This window comes from Mobula hypostoma, chromosome 2 (genome assembly GCF_963921235.1).
Source record: "Mobula hypostoma chromosome 2, sMobHyp1.1, whole genome shotgun sequence".
Taxonomy (NCBI): Eukaryota; Metazoa; Chordata; class Chondrichthyes; order Myliobatiformes; family Myliobatidae; genus Mobula; species Mobula hypostoma.
Genome location: NC_086098.1, coordinates 74,847,560 through 74,875,270, shown reverse-complemented (window position 1 = coordinate 74,875,270; position 27,711 = coordinate 74,847,560). Strand labels below are relative to the sequence as shown.

Here is a 27,711-nt window from a genome sequence, read left to right as displayed (position 1 = left end):
GTGTGGAGGGACATTTTCAATTTTCCAGTCTTCCAGAACCATTCCAGAATCTAGTGATACTTGAAAGATCATTACCAATGCCTCCACAATCTCTTCAGCCACCTCTGGGGTGTCCACCTTGTGGTCCAGGTGACTTGCGTACCTTCAGACCTTTCAGTTTCCCAAGAACCTTCTCCCTGGTCATGGCAAACTACTAATCCCTGATGCTCTGGAACTTCCACCAAACTACTAGTGTCTACTACGATGAAGAGTCTTGCAAAATACTTTGTCAGTTCATCTGCCATTTCCTTGACTCCCATTGCTACTTTTCCAGCATTGTTTTTCAGTGGTCCGATATCTGCTCTCAGCTCTCTTTTACACTTTATGAATTTGAAGAATCATCTTTAATATTTTTGGCAAGCTTACTTTCCTATTCCATCTTTTCCTTTTTAATGACTTCTTAGTTGCCTTCTGTTAGTTTTTAAAAGCTTCCCAATCCTCTAACTTCTAATTTTTGCTCTATTATACGCCTCTCTTTGGCTTTATTGGAGGCAACACACCATTCGTGTGTCTCTATCGCATCCACAGAATCTCATCTCTGTTTCTCTAACTATGGAATCTCTGATCAACACTGCAGTCCTCTTTACTTCTCTTCTCTTCTCTTCTCTTCTGAGCCACAGTACCAGACTCAGTGCCAGAGGCCAGGTCACTGTGTCTCCCCGCTAGGTTGTCCCACTCAGTAGTATCTAAAGTTGTCTACTTATTGAGGGGAATGACCACAGCTGTACTCTGCAGGGGCTGTGCATTTCTGCTCCTCCTCCTGATAGTCACCCAGTTGTCAGTCACCTGCAATCGAAGGATGGCTATTTCCCTGTAGCTCCTATCTTATCACCTCCTCATTCTCCCGTATGAGCCAAAGTTCATTGAGCTGCAACTCCAGATCCTTAATTGGTGCAGATGTGTTTATCCAGGAGCCTAGAGGTCTCCAACACCTCCCACATCCCAAATACAGAATGAAACACTGCCCCTGGAGCCATTCTCGCTACACTGGACAAGAAATGAACAAATAAGAACAAAGAGAGAAACCTATAGGATAGTTTATCTGGCCTAAGCCTGGTGAGCCAAAACCTCTCTAAAACTGGCACACTTAAAAGAATGACCACCCCGCTTACACTTGAGAACATGATATGAGTTGTTGAAAATGAATCCATCAGTTGTGGGAACATTTCAGTGTAGGATGAGTTTTCTGTGGTACATGAGCATGATAGTTGTGTTCCTGAATCTGGTGTGGGTCCTGAGGCTCCTGTACCTCCTTCCTGATGGCAGCAACAAGAAGAGAGCATGGCCTAGATGGTCAGGGTCCTTGATGATGGAATCTACTTTCTGTGGTGGTGCTTCATGTAGATATGCTCATAGGTGGGGAAGGCTTTAGTCGTGATGGATTGGGCTGTATCCACTACTTTTGTTTTCTGTTTTCATAATCCTATCGTATTTCTATGGCTTACTTTCATGCATTTAATAATGAAGTTATTTATCTTGTTACAGAAGAGTATGAAACTGATTCTGGAGGTGCGTCAGTTAATAAAACTTCTGAACAAAGCAAGACTTCACTCTCAGATGATTATGAAGGACAAGTGGGTCAACATTCCCGCACAGTGCCTTTTGTACAAGGAATGCATTTAATCAAATCGCCACAGAATGGAAACAAAAAAACTTCACCGCAAAGAAGAAAGAAATCGATTACAAAAATGAAATTACGGTTTCTGAGGACGAGTACCCTCACTTCTCTGCATCGTGACAAAGTCTCAGACAGCTCATGTAATCAGAAATTGAATGAACAGTATTCTGAAGGAAGTGTGAAAGATTTGAACAATGCCACAGCAGATCTGAACCTTTGTAATGCACTACTACATAAAACTGTGCAGTCACTTCCACCAGTGAAGTCAACAACCACTGTAGAAAATCACTCTCTTAGAGAATCAGATTTTGTATCAAATGAGCATTATAAAAATTATCCTCTGCAATCTAATTTTTCAATTGCAACTAAGAAAGATCAATGTAGTTCAAAGAAAAATTGGAAATTATGTAAGGACTATTTTAAATCAAGTCTAAATAATATATCTGAAGCAAGCAACTTGCCTGTTAAAGAGGACAGGTTGGTTTATGAGGACTTCTTTTCTCCAGTTAACCAGAAAGACCACCAAAGAAGTAAAAGGCTTTCATTGGGTGTACTTCTGCCTGAATCACCAAGTCCCCCCAGAATTACTTTTGGAAGCATGAAACAGAAGAGAAAATTGCAGGCAATCAATCCACTGAATTGTGTGGATAGAAATAAACGGGCAAAAAGCGCAGCAAGTGTCAGTGTTGAAGTGCAGCCCAATGCTTCTGTTTACAAAGATAATGAATCTTTCAACACAGCTGCACTGACTAGCAAAAATATCCACGCTGGAACCAGTGTTACACTTCAGCCTGAAATTCGTAAGAGGAGGAAATCTCATATTGAAGAACTATATAAATGCTTTTCTGATGAATCAGAAGAATCTATAAATGAAGTGTCAGAGAAGAAAGAACTGCGACAGTGTCATGAAGAGAAAATGCTGGACTGGCTTCCAAATGATGCCACTGTGAATTGTCTTCCTAAAGCCATAAAAATACCAACCAATTTGCCCCATGAACCACAAGCCCACTCAATAATTTCCACGCAACACTCTGATCAGAAGAATAAGAAAGAATGTGAGAAAAAAGTACAGGACTGTCAAGAGGACAAATTATACAAAGACAACCTAAAACTGCAAAGAGTTGACAGTGAATTGGATGCCAACGATCAGAGTGCACCCAGCCGAAGTATGTGATTTGTTTGATTACACTACCTAAAAGCAATTAAGATGATTCTTTATCACATTAAAAAGATATGGATAAAGCCCATTAAATAGGGGAGATATTATTTCAGTTGCACTATTAGTCTAATCATAAGCATACTTTAGGGGTATTGTAATATGTACAATGACTTGGGCTAGAGAATTTCAACATGTAATCTTTGAATTCCAGAATCAAAATCAGCATTTTATGGGTTTCTTTTATATTTAGAATCTTCTTTAGTTGAAAGTATGAAATGATTTTTAAGATCTGAAAAGATACTCCTTTCAGTGTGCAGGAATACAAGATTGAACATTTCCTTCAGCTGAAATAAAGAACTGAAAATTAGATTAATGCTTTCCAACGGAAAAATTCATGAAGCAAATTTAATGCCTTACTTAGTCAGACATGCTCAGAGTAGCAGTGTTCTCAGCGTCCTCTGTTAGTACTTCAATAAAATACAATTGTTTTCATCACAGTTTTTTGTACTTAGCGGTTTTGACTGTTTTCATGCTCTTTAGCTGACATTGATTAATATTGTTCAGGGATTCTGCAATGCTCCATGCTAACAAAATGATTAAATTACTGGACTGGTATCCAGAGGCCTGGATCATTGATCTGAAGTTGAGTTTAATTTCCATTACAACAGCTGGGGAAGTTAATTTCCCTGTAATTGAATAAACTAAAATAAAAAGCTAAATAACTGAATGTGAAACTACTCTTGTGTGAAAACCCATCTGGTTCAGTAATGTCCTTCAGAGTATGAAGCTCACCAACCATACTCTGGCCTGTTTGTAACTCCAGATTTGCCAATGCGTTTGACATTTAACTGTTCTCTGACATGGACGTGTAAGCTAATCAGTTAAGGGGACAGGAACTGTATGGCCTTGCCCATATAGTTCCTGTCCTTTAAACTGGAAGCAAATGGAATGATTTTGTAACTGTGAGCTACCTGATCGGATGCTTAAATGAGCCCTTTCCAGCAGAGGTCAGTGCAAACCATACAGATGCAGGTTGCCTCTGTTGCTTAGCATTCTTCATGTAGATCATGACTTCTGAGAAGCAGTGGTGCACTTAAATGTAATGGTGGCCACATGTTAAAGTTTTAAAAATGTGTAAAAGTCTTTGTAAAACTTTTTAGCTAATTTTATTTTGAAAGGTTTTTTCAGTTTTTTATTTCACTATGCCTCATCAACAAATATTTGAAACTGCAGCCTTCACCCATGTTAAACATCATTAGCCCCTTGTTCCTCCATTTGGAACCCTTGATTCCACTGGCTTCATTCTGTGCTCTTTCTTCTCGATGCTCAGGACATCTGGATTGAGCTTACAGAGATTGTGTTGTCCTGACTGGATGGAAAAGTTGGCAGTTTTGTAAATGTAGAATTATAACTCAAAGCCCACCTATAATTGGGGAAAATTAAATCCTATTATGATGACATGTTGCCACAGGTGGAGAGGTGTCAGACACTAGTGTATAACATGAGGATTGGAGGGTGGTAAATGTAACAATAGGAAGAATATTTTCAATTTAAATTAGAATCAGGTTGGAAATTTTGACTTTGGAAGAACTATTTGCTGTCTCAACAAACCAGTTCCCTGGAGTTTTCCACTAAATGTAAATTTTAAATTTGATAATCTTGTGATCATTGATGTGACTGTAAACATTAGCAAAAATAAAACCTTTTGATTTTAACAGTTGTAAGAATTTTTTTTAACTTTGTCCAAGCAGTAAGGCTGATCAACACCTCCACCCACTAACCCACCTCACCACACCCACCACCACCACCACTACTTAATAACTTTCTGTCACTTTCCTTGTATACAGTGTGCCTTGCATCACTCTATGGACATACAATCAACCTATGTATTATATGTACTACTTGTGTTTTTTATTAATATCATGCTTCTTACCTTGTTATTTTTTTTAGTACAGCAATCCACTTCATTAACCCTAATCACAGGACAATTTTCAATAATCAATTAACCTACTAACCGGTACATCTTTGGACTGTGGGAGGAAACTGAAACACCTAGAGGCTTCTCACTCTGTTATAGGAAAGACATAGTTAAACTGCAAAGAGTCCAAACTGAAGGGCTTTAATGTGAGAGTAGAAATATTTAAAAGGGTCTTGAGGGGCAGCTTCTCCACTCAGAGGGTGGTAAATATATGGAATGAGCTGCTGGAGGAGGTAATTCAGGCAGGTACAGTAGTGTTATTTAAGAAGCTTTTGGATTAGGTACATGGAGGGGGTGATAAGTACATTAAAGGGATATGGGCCAAATGCAGGAAATTGGGATGCTGGATGTTCATCATGGACTCGCTGGGCTGAAGGGCGTGTATCCATGCTGGATTTCTGTAAATCTTTTATTGGATGAGGTTGTGTTTACTATATCTTCATTAGTTTCAGGATGGACACATACTGAAGGGCGTGTATCTATGTGCATCAGGTTTATACATAGAAATAATAGGGAGAATCTATTCTCTATTCCTCTTTTGGCCTCTCCACTCTTCTTCCTTAGTTTTGTCATTGAGTTACACAGCAAGGGACCAGGGCCTTTAGCCCAACTCATTTAAGCTGGCCATGTTACCATCCTGAGCTACTCTCATTTGTCTGTGTTTGGCCCATATCCTTTCCTGTCCATTAGTTTAAATGTTCTGATTGTTCCTGTCTCCAGCACTTCCTCTGGCATCTTGTTCCATATACTCATCGCCTTTTGTGTGAAATAAGTTGCCTCCTTATTCTATACAGCTTAAACCTGTGACCTCTGGCTTCAGACATCCTAGCCCAAGGAAAAAGACAGATAAAGGCTCTCAGCCCGAAACATTGACTATTTCCTCCCATAGATGCTGCTTGACCTAAGTTCCTCCAGCATCTGCAGAATCTAGTGTCTGGGGGGAAAACACTGGCTTTTCACCTCCATGTCCTTCATAACCTGTATAAACAAACCGCTGTAAGCCTCCTCTGCTCCATTGTTGAATTATTTCCATCCTTAGACCCACTTTGATCCCAGAACATTCAAATTCGCCTTGACTGCCAATAATAATATTAGAATATGTACATGAGTAAATAGCATGACAGGTAGTGTGCTGACTCACAGACTGGCAGTGTGGGTTTGTTCCTAACATCCAGCGTTGTCTCTGTTCAGTTTGCATTATCTCCCTGTGACTATTTGGGCCCTCTTATCCTCCACAAAATCATATTAAGAATGTTTATTGGCGTACGCAATCTGCTTCAAAGGATGCCTCAAAAAGTCAGCATCCATACCTCCCCACCGCCACCACCTAGGATACACCTTCTCATTGCTACAATCGAGGAGGAGAGACAGGACCCTGAAGATACAGTCAATATTTCAGGAACAGCTTCCCTATTGCCAACAGATTTCTGACAGGACAATGTATTGCAGTGTGCTGCTTCCACAAAACAAGTGATATTACCTGCTATAATACACAGTTTTCATTATGTCTTGCACTATATTGATACTGCAAAACATATTAAACCTGATTCTGATTTTGCTCATGTAGGTGGTTGGCAGGAGAACTGGGGTGTGGATCTTTTGGGCAGGAAGGGGAACAAAGTTTGGTGAAAAGGTATTGAATGGGAGCTGGTGGGATGGAGCTGATAGGAAGGCATTGAGGAATGGCATAGACTGGATAGATGGCGTTGTCCCATGCCATAAGAATTACGAAACAGGAGATCCGCATTTCACATCTACAGGTTTAATTGTGGGGTACATCATTGACTACAATGCTGTTATTAAACCAAATCTGGAGCCTCAATTAATAACTGATTAATTTTAAACTTTTAGACTATGTGGAATGAACATGAGATTCTACAGATGCTGAAATCTTTCCATCGATGCTGCCTGACCTGCTGAGTTCCTCCAGCATTTTGTGTGCTACTTGAGGCTACGTAGCCATTCTTTTGCGTTGAATTGCCTGGATTAGATTTGAATAAGAGTTTTCCATTTTAACTTGTTTTGATTTTCTGAGAAATTTGTCCCCACATGGTCTGTCATATCCATCAAGTTTGCTTATTATGTATGATGCCATTTTATATAATTTTCCTTGTTTTTCTAACTCATGCATTGCTGCCCCCTTCTATCAATAAACAGAAGAGATCCTGCAGATGCTGTAGATTTTAAGCAACATACACTAAAATGCTGGAGGAACACAACAAGTCAGGCAGTATCTATGTATGGAGTGGAAGAATTGTCTTTGCCCGAAATGTTGACTGTTCCCTTCCATAGATGGAGCCTGACCAGCTGTGCTCCTTCAATATTTTGTGTTTGGTTGGGCAGCACAACGTTCTCAGGCCATGTAATGTGATTTTTGCTAACAGCCATGCATGGTGCTACAACACTGAGACATCACATCCTCACAACACCTCTCTGAATCCAACATTCATCCAGACTTGTCTGGCTTTCTGGCGGCAGTTAGTGAAATTCCAGGTGGTGACGGCGAAAGAATAATTAACAAACAAGCATTTTGAGCATGTTGCCCTTTGGTTATTGATGTGTCGAGGGATGCTCTACTTCCCCTGACTCTTCTCAAGCTTCTAATCTGTATTCTCTCCTATACCAGCTGATGTGCACAGATCTGATACCTGACTTCTGGTACTTTATTCAACCCTTCCCCCTTCCTTTTCTCTTTATGCCCTTGCCCTCATCTCCCCTTCTCTTCTCCTTACCTGCCTACTACCTCTCTGTGGTGGCCCTAGTCCTTTCCCTTTTCCCATGGTCCACTTTCCTCTCTGATTAGATTCCTCCTTCAGTACTTTACCTTTTCCATCTATTACCTGTTAGCATCATCCCTCACCCACCTACCTTCCCCCTCATCTTCTCTTACCTATCATCCGTGAGCTTGTGCTCCTTCACCTCCCCCACCTTTTTTTCCTGGTTTTTGCCACCTTCCTTTCCAGTCCTGATGAAGGCCTGGAATATTGACGATTTATTCCCATCCATTGATACTGCTTGACCTGTTGAGTTCCTCCAGCATTTTGTGTCTGTTGATCAGCTCAGCACTTCTTTTGCACTATACTGCTGCAAAAAAAAATTCATATTGCATAAGACAGTCATAATAAGTCTAATTCTGATTCTCCCCTGTTTCATTACCATTCCTGCACCTTGGGATTAGTTATTTTTAAGGTGGCGTTAATTTGTCCAAATTGAAGTACCATTTCAAAAGCAAAATTGAGGCTTCTTTTTAGGATTATTCATTGTGCCCAAGTGTAGGTTAATGTCGATTAAACTTGTCTTTCTCATCAGATTGTAATAAGAAATGTTTTTCTTTCTCTAAGGCAGACCCCTTGGAATGGCGATGAATTGTTGCCCAAATGAAAAACAAAAATTACACAAAGTAATGAATGGACCCATTGAATGCAAAAGGCAGAATATAAAGGTTAGTATAACTTGTTAATGACTATTACACAAAACAAGATTCTTTGAGCATAAATTGTTATATTCATAAAATGTTCTCGATTGATTTTTTTTAATGCTTGGATTTTAGTGAAGGAGTCAGATCTTTCTGCAGCATACAATATTTTCTGCTGGTTTTAAAGGTGCAGATATTTACCAGGATGTTATCTGGATTAGAGAGCTTGTCTTGTGGGGAGGGTTTGAACAAGGTGAGGCTTTTCTCTGTGGAGTGAAGGGGGATGAGGGATACCTTGATGGAGGTGTGTAAAATTGTGAGAGGCATGGATGGAGTGGAAAGACAGCTCATTTTTCTGAGGGTGACAGTGAACAATACCAAAAGGCATTTGTTTGGGGTGAGTGGAAGAAAGTTTTGGGGGGAATGTTGGAAGTTGGTGTTTTGCACAGAATGGTAAGTGCCTGGAATGTACTGTCAGGGATGGTGGTAGAGTCAGATATGTTAGGGACATTTAACAGACTCTTAAATGGGCACATGGATGTAAGAAAAATGGAAGGTTATTGGCTGCATGAATGAATTGTTGCTCTCGTGTTTATGGAATCACTGGACAAATACTCCAATTCTCAGGTGTACCTCAAAATATCCTCATGTGTAATAGTAAACTAAATGTAGACTTGATTCAGCAAACAAGGACATAACCTCTTGTTCTTGTCAATGTGGACTATGCATATTTGTTCATATGACGGGATAAGATGTGGGGGTGTAGGAACTAATTGGGATCAAATTAGTTTTAAGGTGATGACTCGTATTAGAATTTGGGAGGTAATTGTATTTATTGTTTGTCTCTAACTCTTAAAACCACGAGAACTACTCTTGAACACTTTTAATAGTTGACCAGTAGTATGACTTGATAATTAAACAAGCAACATGTCTCCCTGGATACCATCAATCATCCTCTTTAAATAAGCTTGCAAGCCAGTGCTTGTGCAAATAGAACATAGAACACTACAGCACAATACAGGCTCCTTAACTATTCTTCCACCTACTCCAAGATCAATTCCCTCCCACGTAGCCCTCAAAGTTTCTAACTTTCATGTGTCTATCCAAGAGTTTCTTAAGTGTCCCTAATATATCTGACTTCACCACCACCACCCCTGGTAGGCCCTTCCACACCTCCATTCTTCTCTATCAACTCTTGAACTCAATCCCCTGACTAATGAAGGCCACCATACACTTTCACAAACACATCAACTTATATGGGATCTATGGATGTGAACCATAGGATCCTTCTCTTCCTCCACATTGCTAACAATCCTGCCATTAGCATTGTATTATATTAAATTAGATGTCTTTAGGCTGGTTAAATTCTCGTAGTCTTGTAAAGCGTAACTGAGAGTCCAGAATCACTCATGGTGAGACTTAAGATGGGTAGGGCACATCAATAAAATTTTACACATGTTCCATTGTCCGTTCCATTGTTTGTAAATCAAATGGGTTTATAAATATAAAATATCCAATTAATCAAATGCAATCTTTTTCTTTTGGCTGTGGTATACTGTAAATCTTCCCTCCTTTCTTCTGAAAAGAAACAAAATTCATTTGAAAGTCTGTGGGCATTGTTCACATGCCTGACATACTCCACACAAGAGTCTCGCTTTTGACTAGTGTGGCTCTTTAGTGCAGTCTCTCATCACTTTCATAAGTCTGTACAGCTTCACAAATTTCTGCAAAAAAAAAATCAAAAACATGATTATAATAGTGAAAAGCTGAGCTGCTTCATGGAGTTAGAAGGTATCGGATGTCATCTTTTTCAGGAATGTGTAAGGAAGGAAAATGAGGTAGTCTGTCACCTGGTGAAGATTAAAGAAACATAATTAGTTGTTACAGTAGCAAGGCCATTAGAAAAGTAGAAACATTGAGGGTGGAGATAGATAACAATTGATGAATTTAGGGCTGTGGGGAATTGACAGAGAGGACCAGCTGAGTCGATCAGGTATGACCTTGTCCAGTGGTGATGTAGGCTGGAGGGGCCGCCTCATCGACTCCTGCTCCCATTGTGTTTTTTTGTGTGCTTAAATTCAACCGTGGGGAAATAAAAATGCAAGCAATTAAAGATGGGGAGCCAGGGTGACGTAGTGGTTAACGTAGGGCGACTACAGCACCAGAGATCCGGGTTCAGTTCCCTCTGCTGTCTGTGAGGAGTTTGCATGCTCTACCCGTCACCATGTGTGTTTCCACCAGGTCCCCAACTCCAAAGATGGACAGGTTGGTGGGTTCATTGGTTTCATGGGTGTTATTGGGTGCTGTGGTCTCATTGGGCTGGAAGCACCTGTTACCATGATTTATTTCTTAAAAATAATGAACTTTGAAGTTTTCAGGGACTATTAGAAGATTATTGAAAGAGGCCACGCAATACTGCTTTGGAAGCAACAAGTGATTCTTTTTACTTTCTGCTTCTTGATTTTTCTGTTTGTGCAGGATAGTGTTACGTTTATATACCTATTAGGGTTATGGTGCTTTGTCAGATGTGGGTAAAAGAGCAATACAGTGAAAACCTACAGGGTAATAATGGAAGTAAAATGAGGAAACCATTTAAATCCCAATTTGACATGCCCTTAACTACAATCTGTGTTTCTCTCCAGTCTACTAATTTCTCAGTGGGGGGATAAATATGCAGCTGAGAAAGAAGAGGCATTTCAGTATATAAGTGGAAACTTTCAGTGGCAGATGGAAGAATGAAGTGCTGTGGGGTTTAATCAATTGCAGATGGTTAGTAGATGTAGCCTATTATAAACCACCCTATCCTAAGAAGAATATTTTCCTGTGCCAGGTCAGGTGAATTTCCTCTTAGCAGTGTATTTAGACTGTACATAAAATTTAGAAATAACTTTGTCAATGTCAGTAAGACAAAAGAGCTGATTGTGGACTTCAGGAAGGGTAAGATGAAGGAGAGATCAGAGGTGGAGAGAGTGAGCAGCTTCAAGTTCCCGGGCGTCAAGATCTCTGACGATCTAACTTGGTCCCAACATATTGACGTAGTTATAAAGAAGGCAAGGCAGCTTTATTAAGAGTTTGAAGAGATTTGGCATGTCAACAAATACACTCAAAAACTTCTACAATTGTACTGCATCACTGTCTGGTATGGAGGGGCTACTGCACAGGACCGAAAGAAGCTGCAGAAGGTTGTAAATCTAGTCAGTTCCATCATGGGCACTAGCCTACAAAGTACCCAGGACATCTTTAGGGAGCGGTGTCTCAGTAAGGCAGCGTCCATTATTAAGGACCTCCAGCACCCAGGGCATACCCTTTTCTCACCCTTACCATCAGGTAGGAGATACAGAAGCCTAAAGGCACACACTCAGCGATTCAGGAACAGCTTCTTCCCCTCTGCCATCTGATTCCTAAATGGACATTGAACCTTTGGACACTACCTCACTTTTTTAATATACAGTATTTCTGTTTTTGCTTTTTTTAAAAAATATTCAATATACGTAATTGATTTACTTGTTTATTATGTTTTATTTTATTTATTATTATTTTTTCTCTGCTAGATTATGTATTGCATTGAGCTGCTGCTAGGTTAACAAATTTCATGTCACATGCCGGTCGGTGAGACCACACCTGGAGTATTTTGTGCAGTTTTGGTCCCCTAATCTGAGGAAAGACATTCTTTCCATAGAGGGAGTACAAAGAAGGTTCACCAGATTGATTCCTGGGATGGCAGGACTTTCATATGATGAAAGACTGGATCGACTAGGCTTATACTCGTTGGAATTTAGAAGATTGAGGGGGGATCTTATTGAAACATATAAAATCCTAAAGGGATTGGACAGGCTAGATGCAGGAAGATTGTTCCCGATGTTGGGGAAGTCCAGAACGAGGGGTCACAGTTTGAGGATAGAGGGGAAGCCTTTTAGGACCGAGATTAGGAAAAACTTCTTCACACAGAGAGTGGTGAATCTGTGGAATTCTCTGCCACAGGAAATAGTTGAGGCCAGTTCATTGGCAATATTTAAGAGGGAGTTGGATATGGCCCTTGTGGCTAAAGGGATCAGGGGTATGGAGAGAAGGCAGGTACAGGGTTCTGAGTTGGATGATCAGCCATGATCATACTGAATGGCGGTGCAGGCTCGAAGGGCTAAATGGCCTACTCCTGCACCTATTTTCTATGTTTCTATGTGATAATAAACTTGATTCTGATTCTAATAGTGATGGGCAAATTTTTTTTCTAAGCTGGTACTGATGAACTCCACAAAGTAGAAGAGAATTATGTCAAAGTTTTAGCAACAAAATGATTCACCTTTGAGTGAAATTTGGCTGAAAGGAACCATGTCAGGCTGCTCATGGAAAAATTAAGAAATCTTAAGTGTATTTTGTTGTGGCTATTATTAGTGCACAAAATGAATACAACTTGACAATGAAAAATTACTTTCTAAAATTCTCAAGTTTGCGGATGATGTATGTATTCTGAAATTTAAATAACACAGGAAACATTGCATTTATTTAATTATGTCAAAATTCAGATTTAAATTTCAAAGTAGAAACAGAAAATCTCTCAGAATTGATTAATCAGAAAATCTGATTAGTTTTTATGATTGCTCATTGCATGATACATCATTGCACCTGGTCATTGCTTCTGTTTACTATATTTAATTTTTCCCTTTATTTCCTGTCATTTTCTCCCTCCTTAGTATATGTCATTAAATTTGCTGATGATGTTGGCAGATGGTGATAAGGAAGTATAGAGGAGTGTAATAGATTGGCTGCTTAAATTGTTTTGCAACAAGAATCTTGCACTCAATGTCAGTAAGGCCAAGGAATTGATTGTAGACTTCAAGAAGGGGAAGTTAGGAGATCACTTACCAGTCCTCATTAAAGGGGTCAGTCGTGGAAAGAGTGAGCAACTTCGAATTACTGGGTGTCAACAACATGTTACGTGACCGGCAACAATGAATATCAATCGTGTCAGGTTATATAAAAACAACCAAACATTTATTAGACATGGATAAACAACAAAAGGCAAATCAAAACCTTAACCGGAAGTTAACCGCTATGCGGCCGTTCAACAAATCGTCACTTGGTACTGGGTCTTAAAGCGATAAATGTGAAAACAGTTCTTAAAGGGGTAAAGTCAAATACAGTTCTTAAAATGGTAAATTCGAAAGTCCAACAGATTTATACATTCATTTGGGAGAGACCTCTCTGGAGAAGGATTTCTTCATAGACGTGACTCCCCTGCTGGTTCTGTCCAAAGGATTCACGAGGAAGGAAATAAACAGCTTAAAACAACTGACCTTAATTTCCAGAGAGCAAATCCTGCATGAACTACCCTGCTGTTTTGGCAAGAGTTATCTTTGATGCAGGTGGCTACTTCTTCAACGAAGACTCAATAAGGTCGATCCTTTAATAATCTGCCGAACGATACCAACTTCTCTTAATCCTTCAGGACCTGTACTTTGATAAAGTCTTCACTCTCCAATACTACTGAAAAGGTACATCAACAAATCTAGCCAGTCCAGCATTATTGTTCCTTGCAACAGAACGTAACACTCCGTTTTAAATATGAAACTGCATCATAAAACAAATATGCAACAGAACGGAGACACTGACGAACGTTCTAGCTGGAAAACTAACTGCGTCACCAGAGGTCTTCCCTTTTATACCCGTGGTGAACATGTCATCACGTGACCTCACATTGGTGGGAAAATTACATCAGGTGACCTGCAAAAGACCATTACATCATTCTCACAAGAAAGTCACAAGATCTCCTTGAGGTATGTAACAAACTCAATGTCTATTCTGAGCTCACCAGCTATACTTCATTAGGAGTTTGAGGAGATTTCACCAATGACTAGCAAATTTCTATGCTAGTCAGCATTGAGTGGTTGCATCACTGCCTGGTATGGAGGCTACAGTGCACAGGATCGAAAGAGGCTGCAGTTTTGGTTGTAGATTCAGCCAGCTCCATCAGGGCACAACCCTCGCACAATCGAGGACATTTTCAAAAGGCAGTTTCTCAAAGTGGCATCCATCTCGAAGAGCCCTCACCATTTGTGACACGCCTTCTACCATTGGGAAGGCGGTACAAAAGCCTGAAGATACACGCCCAACGATTTAGAAAGAGCTTCTTCCCCTCTGCCATCAGATTTCTGAATGGACCATTTACACCGCATTGCTAATCTCTCGAGCTATTTAGAAATTTTTGGAAACTTGTAATTTTTATGTATTGCAATGTACTGCTGCCACAAAACAACAGGTTCAGAATCAGGTTTATTATCATTAACATATATTGTAAAATTTTACACAGTGAATTCTGCTTAATTGGGGCAGCCTCCTATTTGGGACAACTCTTAAAGAACAAAAACAAATTGAGAAAATAGCCGGGTTTCCTTTAGTTTATTTGGGACACTATGCTGCTTAAGTGGAACAGGAGACTGTTGCCAAACAGTTTCTAACTGGTATCAGTCGAGTGCACTTCTTGTGGCCTTAAGATACCACAACGTGCTTAGAACAAACAGTTTGTAAATAGTGTCACTTGAGTGTTTGTTTTCAAACAGCAGTGATTTTTGTCACTGATAACTGGATAATAAACGATGAGACAATTCAGAACTGTTTCGATCAGTGAGGTTTCAAGCATTCAGGCTTGGAAATGCTAGAAATGGCCAGGAGTGAAAATGGTTTCACTACTTCAAGTTAGGAACTGTGAAGAATTTAAATTGTTACGTACCCCGTAACTGGGTTGCCAAACCAGCAGAAATGGATCACTCAGTTGGAGTCTGGAGTACTAGAACTAAGAAAGTTTTATTAAAGAAACAAGCAACACAGTAATCGAAAGGATAATAAATGCAACAGTTCAGCGATGATAAACACACATGTGCACAGAATTAAGATAACAGCATCAATCAAGCTCTATCGTTGTCTAGGGGTAAATGACCAAATTTCAAAGTGACTCAAAGTTCAGTCCAGTTTAGTAGTTCAGTTCGCAGTAATCGTTGCCATGACGATGGACAACGTGGGGGGAGAGAGAGAGAGAGAACAGGAACAACTGATCATTCAGACACGGCTTTACTCACAGACCGGCGAGATGGCTCACAAACAGCTTTTGGGCGGGTCCTTGGTGATGTCACCTGAGGTCACCGACTGTGACCCCTCCTCCAGATGCGGTCGATCCTCTGCAGTGAACCCGGCACCCAGGCAAGGGCGGACACACACCGGGTTCCCGCTGATCGTACCTTTCCACCCTGTGCGTTGTCTGGTACTTCTCACCGACTCGTGAGAGGCGTACCGCTTCCAGGGTCTCGTTACCTCGGGTGTCGTGTGTCCTGCCTTAGCGAACCGGTCCCTTTTTATCTCCCTGCTGGGGTATCGTCTGTCCATCACTTCAAACAGTTCAAGGTTCAAAGGGGGAGCCACTCCAGACAGCTCTCTCTCCCACGTCCCTTCATTACACATCTCCAGACGCTGCTCCATTGTTCCTTATCTCTCCTTCCCCTGAGGGCAGGTGGCAGACCACTTGCTGATGTCACTGATGCTAACCCAGGCCAGCAAACATCTTAATTTTATGTGTATTCTCGTCACAAAATGTATCAGCAATCATCTTGAATGTTATAATTAAAATGAAGATTTAGAGGGTGCATTCGTTGAAAGCACTGTTTGAAGGCAGTCCATTATCTGCACTAGGTGTCTGCGCTGACTTTGTTCGTTTACAGTTAATCAAAAGAACGCATCAGTTTACGCTGAAAGAATTCCTCTGATAACTATTGGGAACTAATACATAGTTTTATAGTAGTAGTTTTGGTAGTGTTTTAATTTATTCTGAATTTCATTGAAATACATAATTTGTTACTCAGGTAAGCGGTAGTTTGCCATTTTTATATCTTAATTATTTCCATGAATAATTGGGGCCGCCGCTTAATTGGGTCAAGATAACTGGTCTCAGTGTGTCCAATTAACCTGGAATCCACAACATACAAATTGTATATATGTATGTATGTAGATATAGGTATAGTGCTGTGCAAATATCCTGGGCACATACTTATAGATAATGCCTAAGAGTTTTGCACAGTACTGTAGTAATTTTGTATACTGCACTGTACTGCTGGCACAAAAAAACAATTTCATGTCAAATGTGATTGATAAACCTGATTGTGATATGGGTCTGTATTGTGGACTGAGAGTTGGAAGGGGGCAGGGAGAAAGCGAAGGGGAAGGGAGAGGGGAGGGAGCGGGAAGTGCCAGAGTGACATATTGTAATTAATGAACAATAAAACAATTGTTTAGAATCAAATTACCTTGCATGGTGTCTCAGGGCTGAATGTGTCTGCACCTGCGCCACCCTCTGCCTCTGCCATCTGTCCCACACCCCTCCCGCTGTGCTCCATCTTCATTATTCCCAGCATCCTTTCCTCCCGCCAGAATTTATAAATTCACTCTCTGCTCCATTTGGACATAAACAGAACTGTGTAAAAGTCTTAGACATCTGTAGCTGTAGGTATGTGCCTGAGACTTTTGCAAATGTATATATATATATTTTGCAAAAAGCAAAAATAGTGAGGTAGTGTTCATGGGTTGGTTCATTGTCTGTTCGAAAATCTAATGTACCTCCTCCTTGATGGTAGCAAGAAGAAAGGGGCATGTCCTGGGTGGCAGGGGTCCTTAATGATGTCAGTGATAGTAAACCTGCTTCTGATTTACAACATACATCAAAGTTGCTGGTGAACGCAGCAGGCCAGGCAGCATCTATAGGAAGAGGCGCAGTCGACGTTTCAGGCCTGAAACGTCGACTGCGCCTCTTCCTATAGATGCTGCCTGGCCTGCTGCGTTCACCAGCAACTTTGATGTATGTTGCTTGAATTTCCAGCATCTGCAGAATTCCTGTTGTTTCTGATTTACAACATTATTTCTGTAACTTTTCAAATCATTAGGAGTAGAATCATAGCAATACCCTTCATTATCACATGGCACCCTGGGATTGATAGCAATTTGGGCCAAGATATTTCTTGCAAGGGTGTCATATTTTCAGTAGTATCAGAACTTATTAATTTGCAAGCACTGAAGTGATTGTGAAGTTTGACATGCAGGATCTTGTAATTATAATGTCAGTTACTACAAACACATTCTTTAATGTGTACCTTCCCTTTAAGTATGCCAGCTCAGATTGAAGAGGTTATTTTGGTACAGTACATGGATGAATCCAGGCCAAACATTGCAGTTGGCTCACGACCTTCATTCAAATACAATTAGAATTGGACAAAGAATACAGGCTGGATCAGTATATCCACATGCAGTGAATTTTATTTTAAATGATAGCTTGACAACAAAGCTTTGGAAAAAAACCATATTTGTGCCTGAACTAATCTCAGTTAACATGTATTCAAGTGGATCAGCATCAGATCAATCTTGCTTGTTGATTGGATGTAATTCTCTGGTTTAATGACAGAATGATATAATCAGCTCCAAAGGATAATTTTTCTCTTCTTGGCTCAAAGACCATTGAAATAATGTACACCACATTTTGCATTTGGACAAGTTACAGTAGGTGTCAAATGCTGTATCCGTTAGAGGAGGTAATGACTTTGTTGGTCCCTTTACTTGTTTGCAACATCCATTTTGAAAGCAGATCAAGTCACTTCTTCTCAACTCCTCATTTGTTCTGTATTTTTGTCATCTCGTGCCATAATCTCAAAGCCATATCTTTTAAATTATATATGTCATATGTTGTGATTTCATTGAATGCCGATTGTATTGATTTACCATCTTACGTTATGGGCAGTGCTTTTTATGTTGGTGTTGTTCTGTTTGAGATTTGAACTGGATGCTGTGCAGTAATCCGTGTACCTGAGGAGGACGGTGTTCATTCTTATGGAGAAAAATATGATTCAAGTACATTGAAACATACAGTGAAATGCACAGTTGAGGGTGTGCTGGCCGCAGCCTGCAAGTGTCACCACACGTTCTGGTGCCAAAGTAGCATACCCACAATGCTTGGCAGAACAGCGTAGAGCACAATAAGCACAAAACAACAGCTAAACAATCCCCTCCCTTCCTTCCCACCCTTCCTCCAACCTGATGATTTGTCATCTTCTTCGGCCACTAGTCTCCATTGAACTCCATGTGCAGACACTGGATGTTTGACTACCTAAGCGGATATGCAGACCTGGGGCTCTGACCGATGGGCCTCAATTTCTGGACTATCCAATTCGATCCTCAGGGTCTCACCCCAGGACCACCGATCATATCACACCTGATTTTATGTAGAAGCATTTTGGCCCCAAGTCAACAGTCAATAAAGTGTTTTTATTTTGAGACTAGTTATTATCACCATATAGAAAATGCAGCAGCTAAGTTACACACAACTGCCACAGCTTGATCATCTGGTCATAATTGTATGGTCATGTTGATTTAGAAGTACAGTGGCTTGACCATGGCGAATAACTACAGTTACAAGGATTAACCTTTAGTAATAATGATTAGGTAGGCGCAGAGAGAATCTATATTTACTGACAAGTACCTTTCTTGGCTCTGTTTGCAAGCATGTGAATTTATACAATCGAATACCAGTGTGTACACCTACTAAGTTTTCTTGATGGTCAAGAAAGGAGTCTGTGTTGGCCATGTGTTTCTCATGGTTCCAATCCAATCTCCATGTGTCCTTGGGGTACTCCACATCTGCGATGATTGGTCTCTTCAGAGTTGTCGCTACTTTGCATTTGAAGCCTCTGTCCTTACCAGTTCAAATGACACCTTTCAGTCTTGTTGGCTGTGGGTCACCTAACTGACCTATGTCAACTTACGAGCTCTGGTCCAAGCCAGCATCCATTTATTGCCCTCTTCCGCAAGTGACAACTGCTAATTTGCAGTTCAGTTCTAAATCAGTTATCAAATCAATAACCAGCTCAAATCACTCAGGGCAGACACATTCCCCACCACTCACAAACCTGCATATTATATCATATAAAAGAACATCTCATAAGTAACTTATTATTTGGAAATGATCTCTTGTCCAGAAGATTATATGAAGCATCATTGTCTTTAAAACACTAATTCCGCCGAGCAAAACCAATTCACAAAATGGAGGATATAGAGCAGCTTCACAAAATGGCAGCCTGCATTCCTTCAACCTCGTGGCAAGAACAAAGACAATTGGTCTGTCTACGTCCACTGCCCTCGGTTCATTCAAATTCACTGATTTATAGACTGATTCTTTCTGGCCAATATTACTCCTTGTTTTTACATTTGCTGTAAGGTTTTTAACAGTCTCTTGCAGAATGTGTCATAACTGCTTAAGAATTAGATTATGAAGACACGCGGTCCTCTTTTATTGTCATTTAGTAATGCATGCATTAAGAAATGATACAATATTTCCTTCAGTGTGATATCACAAAACACAGGACAGACCAAGACTGAAAAAACTGACAAAACCACATAATTATAACATATAGTTACAACAGTGCAACAATACCATAACTTGAAGTCCATGAGCACAGTAAAAAGTTCAGTCTCTCAAATGTCCCACATCTCACGCAGACGGGAGAAGGAAGAAAAACTTTCCCTGCCATGCCCGACCACAAACCGACTCTGAGTCATCTGAAAACTTCGAGCCTCCGATCAGCTCTCCGACACCGAATACTGAGCGCCATCTCTGTCCGAACGATTTGACCTCAATCTCGGTCGCCAACAGCAGGCAAAGCCGGGGATTTTGAGGCCTTCCCTCTGGAAGATTCCCGGCCACGCAATATACAACAGCAGCGAACTGGCGTTTCAGAAATTTCTCCAGATGTTCCTCTGTGCTTTCATGTCCGTCTCCATCAAATCAGAATTGTCCACGGCCCCTATTTAACGGATACTATATCATTTTTCACCAGAGGGCTGCGCACGCGCGGTGTGCTGCTCTCTCTCCTCCCACCGTAACTGATAAGACCATTCCAGTTAATGGTGAGGTTCAAATAATAGGCAAGACTATAGAGTTACAGCAAAATAATTGTGGACACTGGTTATAGCGCACTATTTTGAGAGATACAGTGTAGAACAGGCCCTTCCAGCCCAATGAGCCACACCACCCAGCAATCCACCTGTTTACCCTAGCCTAATTACAGGACAATTTACAAAGACCAATCACAAACCTGTGCATCTTTGAACTGTGGGGGAGCAGGGGGGACCCAGAACACCTGGAGGAAACCCACATTTCCACAGAAAGGATGTGCAAACTTTTACTGAGTATGCTGGAATTGCAGTCCAAACTTCAACGTCCCGAGCTGCAATAGCGTTGCGCTAACTGCGACATTACTGTAGCATCTAATAGATTATAACATTTTAGAATATGTATAAGTGTCCTGGTAGTAGGCAGAAAGCTCAAATCGTAGATCTCTGGTATACTCATGACTGTCTTGTTCTTTGCACTTGATTTTTGAGGCTTTGCACAAGGGATTAGTAAACCTGTAAGCAATCGTTACATTTTGGATATCCACCTTTTGTTGCCAAATTACATGGAGTTGTGTGCACAGACCAACTCCTCTTATATGGGCTTAAACTCTAGGAACTCGTGCTTGTAACTTTTTGCATAAATACTGTTGGTTTTCCATGGAATTGACTCAAATGTGAGTCTTGGAAGTTCTTTCACCAGCTAATCAGATGCAGCTCGAGATATATAAGGACTGATTAGGCATGAAGTATGGACCATTCATGTCCTAGCCCTGTTTTAAATCAGCCTCAAGAGACTCAGATTAAAAGATATGCAAATTACTATTCAGTTTTATTTTACATCATTATTGTACTTAAAGGTACAGCACATTATCAGGCTTTTCCAGCACAATGAACCTGTGCTGCCCAATTACATACGTGACCAATTAACCTACTAACTGATATGTCTTTGGAACGTAGGAGAAGACGTGAGCACACGGAGGAAAGCCACGAGGTCATGGGGAGAACATACAAACTCCTTGGAGACCGCAGTGGGAATTGAATCAGGGTCATTTGTGCTGTAATAGCAATACACTAACAGCTGTGCTACTGGGACACCCCTTTGTTTTATTTAGTATAGTTAATGCAAATTATAGAATACTTTATTGTATTATAAGACAAAATGAGCCTTGGTTTGGCTTTGCCTCATTGTCACTCCTAAAGAAGAACTTTGGCCTGAAGCATTGACTGTTTACTTATTTCCATCAATGCTACCTGAACTGCTGAGTTTCCTACAGCATTTTGTGTGTGTTGCTTTGGATTTCTAGCATCTGCAGATGTTTTTGTGTTCAAAAGGAGCCTGGGTTTGGCATCTCTTCCACAAGATGGCACCTTTGACAGTGCAATGTTTCCTCAGCAGTGTACGGGCAGATACCGAGGTCCAATAGTTTGAATTTTTCTAGACTTTCAATATGCAAAAATATTTTTCAGTTGGTGATGCAGGCTTTGGAGTTACTATTTTAGTATGAGAAGCATGAAAACTAACTTGCAATGACAGAACAAAAGCTCATCATTGAATCAGGTTTACAGTTGGTTGTGGAATAGATTTTTGGCCAGACGTTGCAAAGAAGTTCCCTGATTTTTCACAAAGAATCTTAAAAATATTTACAATTCTCTGAGTGCAAGTTAGACCTCAGATTCAGGCTCTTTCAACTCTTCGAACCACACCGCCCTAGCACACCACAAACCCAATTAACCATAAATTATTCATGGGACAATTTACAATGACCAACTAACCCATCTGCTACGTCTTTGGACTGTGGAGGAAACTAGGGGTACGTCCACACCACGCCGGATAATTTTGAAAACGAAGCCTTTTCTCTTCGTTTTGCCCTCCCATCCACACTGAGCCGGCGTTTTCAGCCCCCGAAAACGGAGATTTTCGAAAACACTCTCCAGAGTGAATAAATCTGAAAACGCTCAATATCCGGCGTAGTGTATATGGGGTAAACGGAGAAATTTAAAAGCGTTGTCATGACAACACCACAACAACAATGCTTTTTCCTGCTTCTGCTTGGTACTGCGCAAGCACTGCCGTACTGCTGTTATAAAGCGCAGTCGGTGTGAACGGCGTGAGAGTTAAATTGTGAAGTGAGCTTTTTTGACTATTTAAAAACGCTGTCATGACGTGCCGGAACAGATGTTTGTTGTTTTAACAACGAAGTGAAGAAGTGAATAAGTATACTCACTTCGCCCTGTTTTCTGTCCTTGCTTGTATGAAGATAGTTTACCTATTTATGCAAGTACTTCTCTGACAATAGATGTGTAACAGCCTAATGTAACATTGTATGGGAATACAAGATAACGCTGATGCAGATGTTTTATACATTTAACAAGGTGCTTTATTAATGCAACAGAGTTGGTCAGTTTTGCAATGTTCGTCGTAAGCTGGGTTATACTGTCCGTGAACTCCCTGTCGGTTGCCTCCATACGCTCCAGTATTTGTTTTTTTTTCAGTTTTTTTCCTTTTGGATCTCCCCCTCCCCCTCCAACTTTCAAATCCCTTACTCACTCTTCCTTCAGTTAGTCCTGACGAAGGGTCTCGGCCTGAAACGTCGACTGCACCTCTTCCTATAGATGCTGCTTGGCCTGCTGCGTTCACCAGCAACTTTGATGTATGTTGCTTCAGTTTTAAGTCCTCCTGCGCGAAAGCCAAGAGCAATTCCTTTAAACTTTTTCTGCTCTGTAACTGGACAAACGCGCACTCAGTATATCGTTTCCTCTTCACTTGTTTTCTGTGTGTCCTGCGCATGCCCAGTAGGAGGAGATTCGCCCAAATATCCGCCTAATGTGGACGGAGATATTTTGAAAAATGCTTAGTGTGGACACCTGTCGTTTTTACTCGAAACCGGCGTTTTCAAAATTATCCGGCGTAGTGTGGACGTAACCTAAGGTACCCGAGGAAAATTCATGCATTCCATGCGGAAAACGATAAGACTAGAAGACATAGGAGCAGAATTAGGCTATTTGGCCCATCGAGACTGTTCCGCCATTTCATTGTGGCTGATCCAATTTTCCTCTCAGCCCCGATCTCCTGCCTTTTCCCCATATCTCTTCATGCCCTGACCGAACAAGCATCTGTCAACCTCTGCCTTAAATATGCATAAAGACTTGGCCTCCACAGCTGCCTGTGGCAAATAACCCACAGATTCACCACTCTCTGGCTAAAGAAATTATTTCTCAACATCCACCATAGGAAACATCCCCTCCACCTCCATTCTATCAAGGCCTTTCACCATGATTCGATAGGATTCAAAGACGTCAATTCTCATTCTTCTGAATTCCAACGAACACAGGCCCAGAGCCATCAAATGCTCTTCATATGACAAGTGAATCAATCCTGGAATCATTTTCGTGAACCTCCTTTGAGGTTCAGAGACTGTTTACAGACGATTCTGGAATTGAACTCCAGAATGCCCTGAGCTAGAATATTGTCATGCCATGCTACCGTGGCACCTGTTAACCGGGAGCATTCTTGAGGATTCCTACCACCCATTCCACTACCATCGGGAAGGAGGACAGAAGCCTCAGGACTAGAATTGCCAGACTGGGTAACAGCTTCTTTGCTCAGGCTGTGAGACTATGAATACCCCGTCATCACTGAGCTCTTGTCACTAGGACAGTGAGTTGTTTGCTATACTGTTTACCTGTACTGCACACTGCATGCATTATGAATTATATTTTATTGTGCTAATATTTCATTCTGTGTGCTGTGTGTGATATGTTATCTGGGTATCGCAGCTGAACGGTTATTCGTAGCCCGTTCTTTAGTTAGAGCCTTCAGCATTTTGGGCATCGAGGGAGAGAGGAAGAGGAGAGCCATCCGCAGTACCACCGATGTGGCAGAGAGGGCCTCAAGATGGCTGTGGCTCAAAAGAGGGGAGCCATGGAGTCATAAGTAGCTAGCCATCTGGACACAAGCTGGGATCTGATCAGCCCCGGCTGGGTCACCTGGAGGAGGTTGTATGATGTTGAAAGACCCGAAACACCCGATGATTCCAGGAACATCACTGAAGATGTGTCCAGAAGCATCAGTAGAGGTATGTACACAGGATGCACCACGTTCTGGAGAAATGTTGCTTCATTTGCTTGTATATACAGTACTTATATAAAAAAATACCTACTATCCCACCCCACCAGAAGTTTTCAGGTTTTATTGTTTTACAACATCGATTTACAGTGGATTTAATTTGGCTTTTTTGACACTGATCAACAGAAAAGGAGTCTTTCATGTCAAAGTGAAAACAGATCTCCACAAAGTGATCTAAATTAATTACAAATATAAAACACAAAATAATTGATTGCATAAGTATTCACCTCCTCTTTAAATATGACACACCAAATCATCACTGGTGCAGCAAATTGGTTTTAGAAGTCACTTAACTTGTTAAATGGAGACAACAGGAATTCTGCAGATGCTGGAAATTCAAGCAACATACATCAAAGTTGCTGGTGAACGCAGCAGGCCAAGCAGCATCTATAGGAAGAGGCGCAGTCGACGTTTCAGGCCGAGACCCTTCGTCAGGACTAACCCTTCGTTAGTCCTGACGAAGGGTCTCGGCCTGAAATGTCGACTGCGCCTCTTGTTAAATGGAGATGTGGTTTTGGAGACCTGTGTGCAGTCAAGGAATTACAATTGATTACAGTAAAAATACACCCGTATCTGGAAGGTCCAGCCGCTGGTGTGTCAGTATCCTGGCAAAATCTACCCCATGAAGGCAAAAGAACACTCCAAGCAACTCCGAAAAGGTTATTGAAAAGCACATGTCAGGAGATGGATACAAGAAAATTTACAAGTTACTGAATATCCTTTGGAGTACAGTTAAGTCAATCATCAAGAAATAGAAAGAATATGGCATACCTATAAACCTGCCTAGAGTTGGCCATCTCCAAAAACTGAGTGACTGTGCAAGAAGGGCACTAGTGAGGGAGGCCACCAAGAGGCCTATGACAACTCTGGAGGAGTTACGAGCTTCAGTGGCTGAGATGGGAGAGACTGTGCATGCAACAACTGTTGCCCGGGAACTTCACCAGTGACAACTTTACGGGAGAGTGGCAAAGAGAAAACCACTGTTGCGGGAAGAAAACACTCAGGTGAAATCTTGGTTCGAGTTTGCCAGAAGGCATGTGGGAGACTCAAGTCAGCTGGAAGAAGGTTCTATGTCTGATGAAATCAAAATTGAGCTTTTTGGCCATCCAACTAAATGCTCTGTTGGTGTAAGCCAAACACCGCATGTCAAAAACACACCATCCCTACCGTGAAGCATGGTGGATTGGCTTGTAGAGGTCAAGTGCAAAATGAATGCAGCAAAATACAAGGAAGAAAACCTGATGTAATCTGCAAAAGAACTGTTACTTGGGAGAAGATTTGTTTTTCAAAACGACAATGACCTCAAGCATAAAGCCAAAGCTACACAGGAATGGTTTAAAAACAACAAAGTTAATGTCCTGGAGTGGCCAGAGTCCAGACATCAATCCAACTGATGTTGTTGGACTTGAAAAGGACTGATTTCTTCTAACCCCATGCAATCTGACAGTGCTTGAGCAGTTTTGTAAAGAAGAATGGGGGAAAATTGCAGCATTCAGATGTGCAAAGCTGATGGAGATCTGTCCACACAGACTCAAGGTTGTAATTGCTGTCAAAGGTGCATCTATTAAATACTGACTTGAAGGGGGTGCATACTTATATGATCAATTATTTTGTGTTTTATATTTGTAATTAAATTAGATCACTTCGTAGAGATCTGTTTTCACTTTGACATGAAAGTCTCTTTCTGTTGATTGGTGTCAAAAAAGCCAAATTAAATCCACTATGATTCAATGTTGTAAAACAATAAAATATAAAAAATCCCAAGGAGGTGAATGCTTTTGATAAGTCCTGTATCTACTGTCAACTGACAATAAATTTCAACTTAATAATGATGCCATATTCTTGTGGCAATATTTTTGAAGATATTCTTAATGGCCGTGAGAGAGCCAGCTGAGCTTACAACCCTCTGCAGCCTCTTACAATCCCATACATTGAAGCCTCCATACCAGGTGGTGATGCAACCTGTCAGAATACTCTCCTCCAAATTTCTATAGAATTTCAACAGAATTTTGGAGGAGAGTGCTCCGACTGGTCACATCACCACCTGGTATAGAAATTTGCAAATGCCTTTGGTGAAGTATCAAACCTCCTCAAACTCCTCATGAAGTATAGCTGCTAGCATGCCACCTTCATAATTGCATCAGTGTGTTCGGCCCAAAACAGGTCCTCAGAAATGTCGATGGCCGGGAACTTGAAGCTGCTCACCCTTTCCATCTCATGAGGACTGGTGTGTGTTCTAACTTCCTCTTCCTGAAGTCCACAGTCAATTCTTTGGTCAATCTTATTCCTATATATCTCCTCTATACCAACTGATGTTCTCCCAACAACTGTGGGGTCACCAGTGAATTTGTAGTGGGGTTTGTGCTATACCAGGCCACACAGTCATGAGTGTGACTGTGATCCCATGGTGAGAAAGAAACCTGAGGATTCTGTTGCAGAAAGAGGTATAGAGACCCAAGTTTAGAAGCTTGAAAAATAATGAGGAGGGTGATGGTGTTAAATCCAAGCTTAGACCATAAGATATGGGAGAAGAATAAGGCCATTCAGCCCATCGAGTCTGCTCCACCATCATAGCTGATCCAAGATCTCACTCAACCCCGTACACCTGCCTTCTTGCCATATCCTTTGATGCCCTGAGCGATCAGGAAACGATCAAGCTTAAGTTGTTAAGCAGCAAACTGACAAATGATTTGCTGTGTCCGGGTGTTCCAAAGCAAAGTGGGAAGTCATTGAGACTGTCTGCTGTAGACCTGTTTTGGCTGTTGGCAGATTACAGCACATCCAGGTTCTTGCTGAGACAGGAGTTGATTCTAGTCATGACTTACAGTAGATGTGAGTGCTCTTCCTTTGCACATTGGTTGTTTGTCAGGCTTTATGTATGATTTTTGACTTTGGAGTAGTGACCTATGTTTAAAATATGTGGTCCTAAATTTGGATCTGATTGGTATGGCCTGAAGGATTTCTGCTGTATGGCATCATTACACACGCCGTATGTCAAGAACCGTAGCTCAGCTCACTGAAGCCATGAATTGAATATTCCATTTGGGTTTGAAGCCCATTCACACAAGGTCATTTAATGTTCTAAATTTCTCTTGTGCTTAATGGTCCAAAGATTTGACTTATTTCCAATATTATTAACCAAAGACAAACCAGCAGCACGATATTTTTGGTGACTATCTTCTCACGCAAATAAAATACTTTTTAGCCGGCCTGAGGGAAATTCTGAGGCAAAGCTTGTTTTCAAAGTCAAAGTAAATTTATTGTTAACATACATGTATGTTACCATATACAACCATCATTCCCCGCAGATACATTAAGGGTGTTTAAGGAATTCTTATATAGGCACATGGATGATAGAGAAATGGAGGGCAGGGCTAGATTGATCTTGAAGTAGGCCAAAGGTCCTGTACAATGCCGTAGAGTTCTATGTTCTATAACTGGTGGCTTTGGAAAT

General features: G+C 41.0%; 1 protein-coding gene across 2 annotated transcripts in view; it reads left to right on the top strand.

Moving 5' to 3' along the window:
- mcph1 (microcephalin 1) overlaps positions 1-27,711 on the top strand; it is a 292,116-nt gene that overhangs the window by 37,814 nt on the left and 226,591 nt on the right. For both annotated transcript variants that reach the window (XM_063038928.1, XM_063038934.1), the window contains exons 9-10: positions 1,525-2,823; positions 8,136-8,236. In XM_063038928.1, coding sequence (XP_062894998.1) covers positions 1,525-2,823; positions 8,136-8,236 — 1,400 coding nt within the window. The remainder of the gene's footprint in view (positions 1-1,524; positions 2,824-8,135; positions 8,237-27,711) is intronic.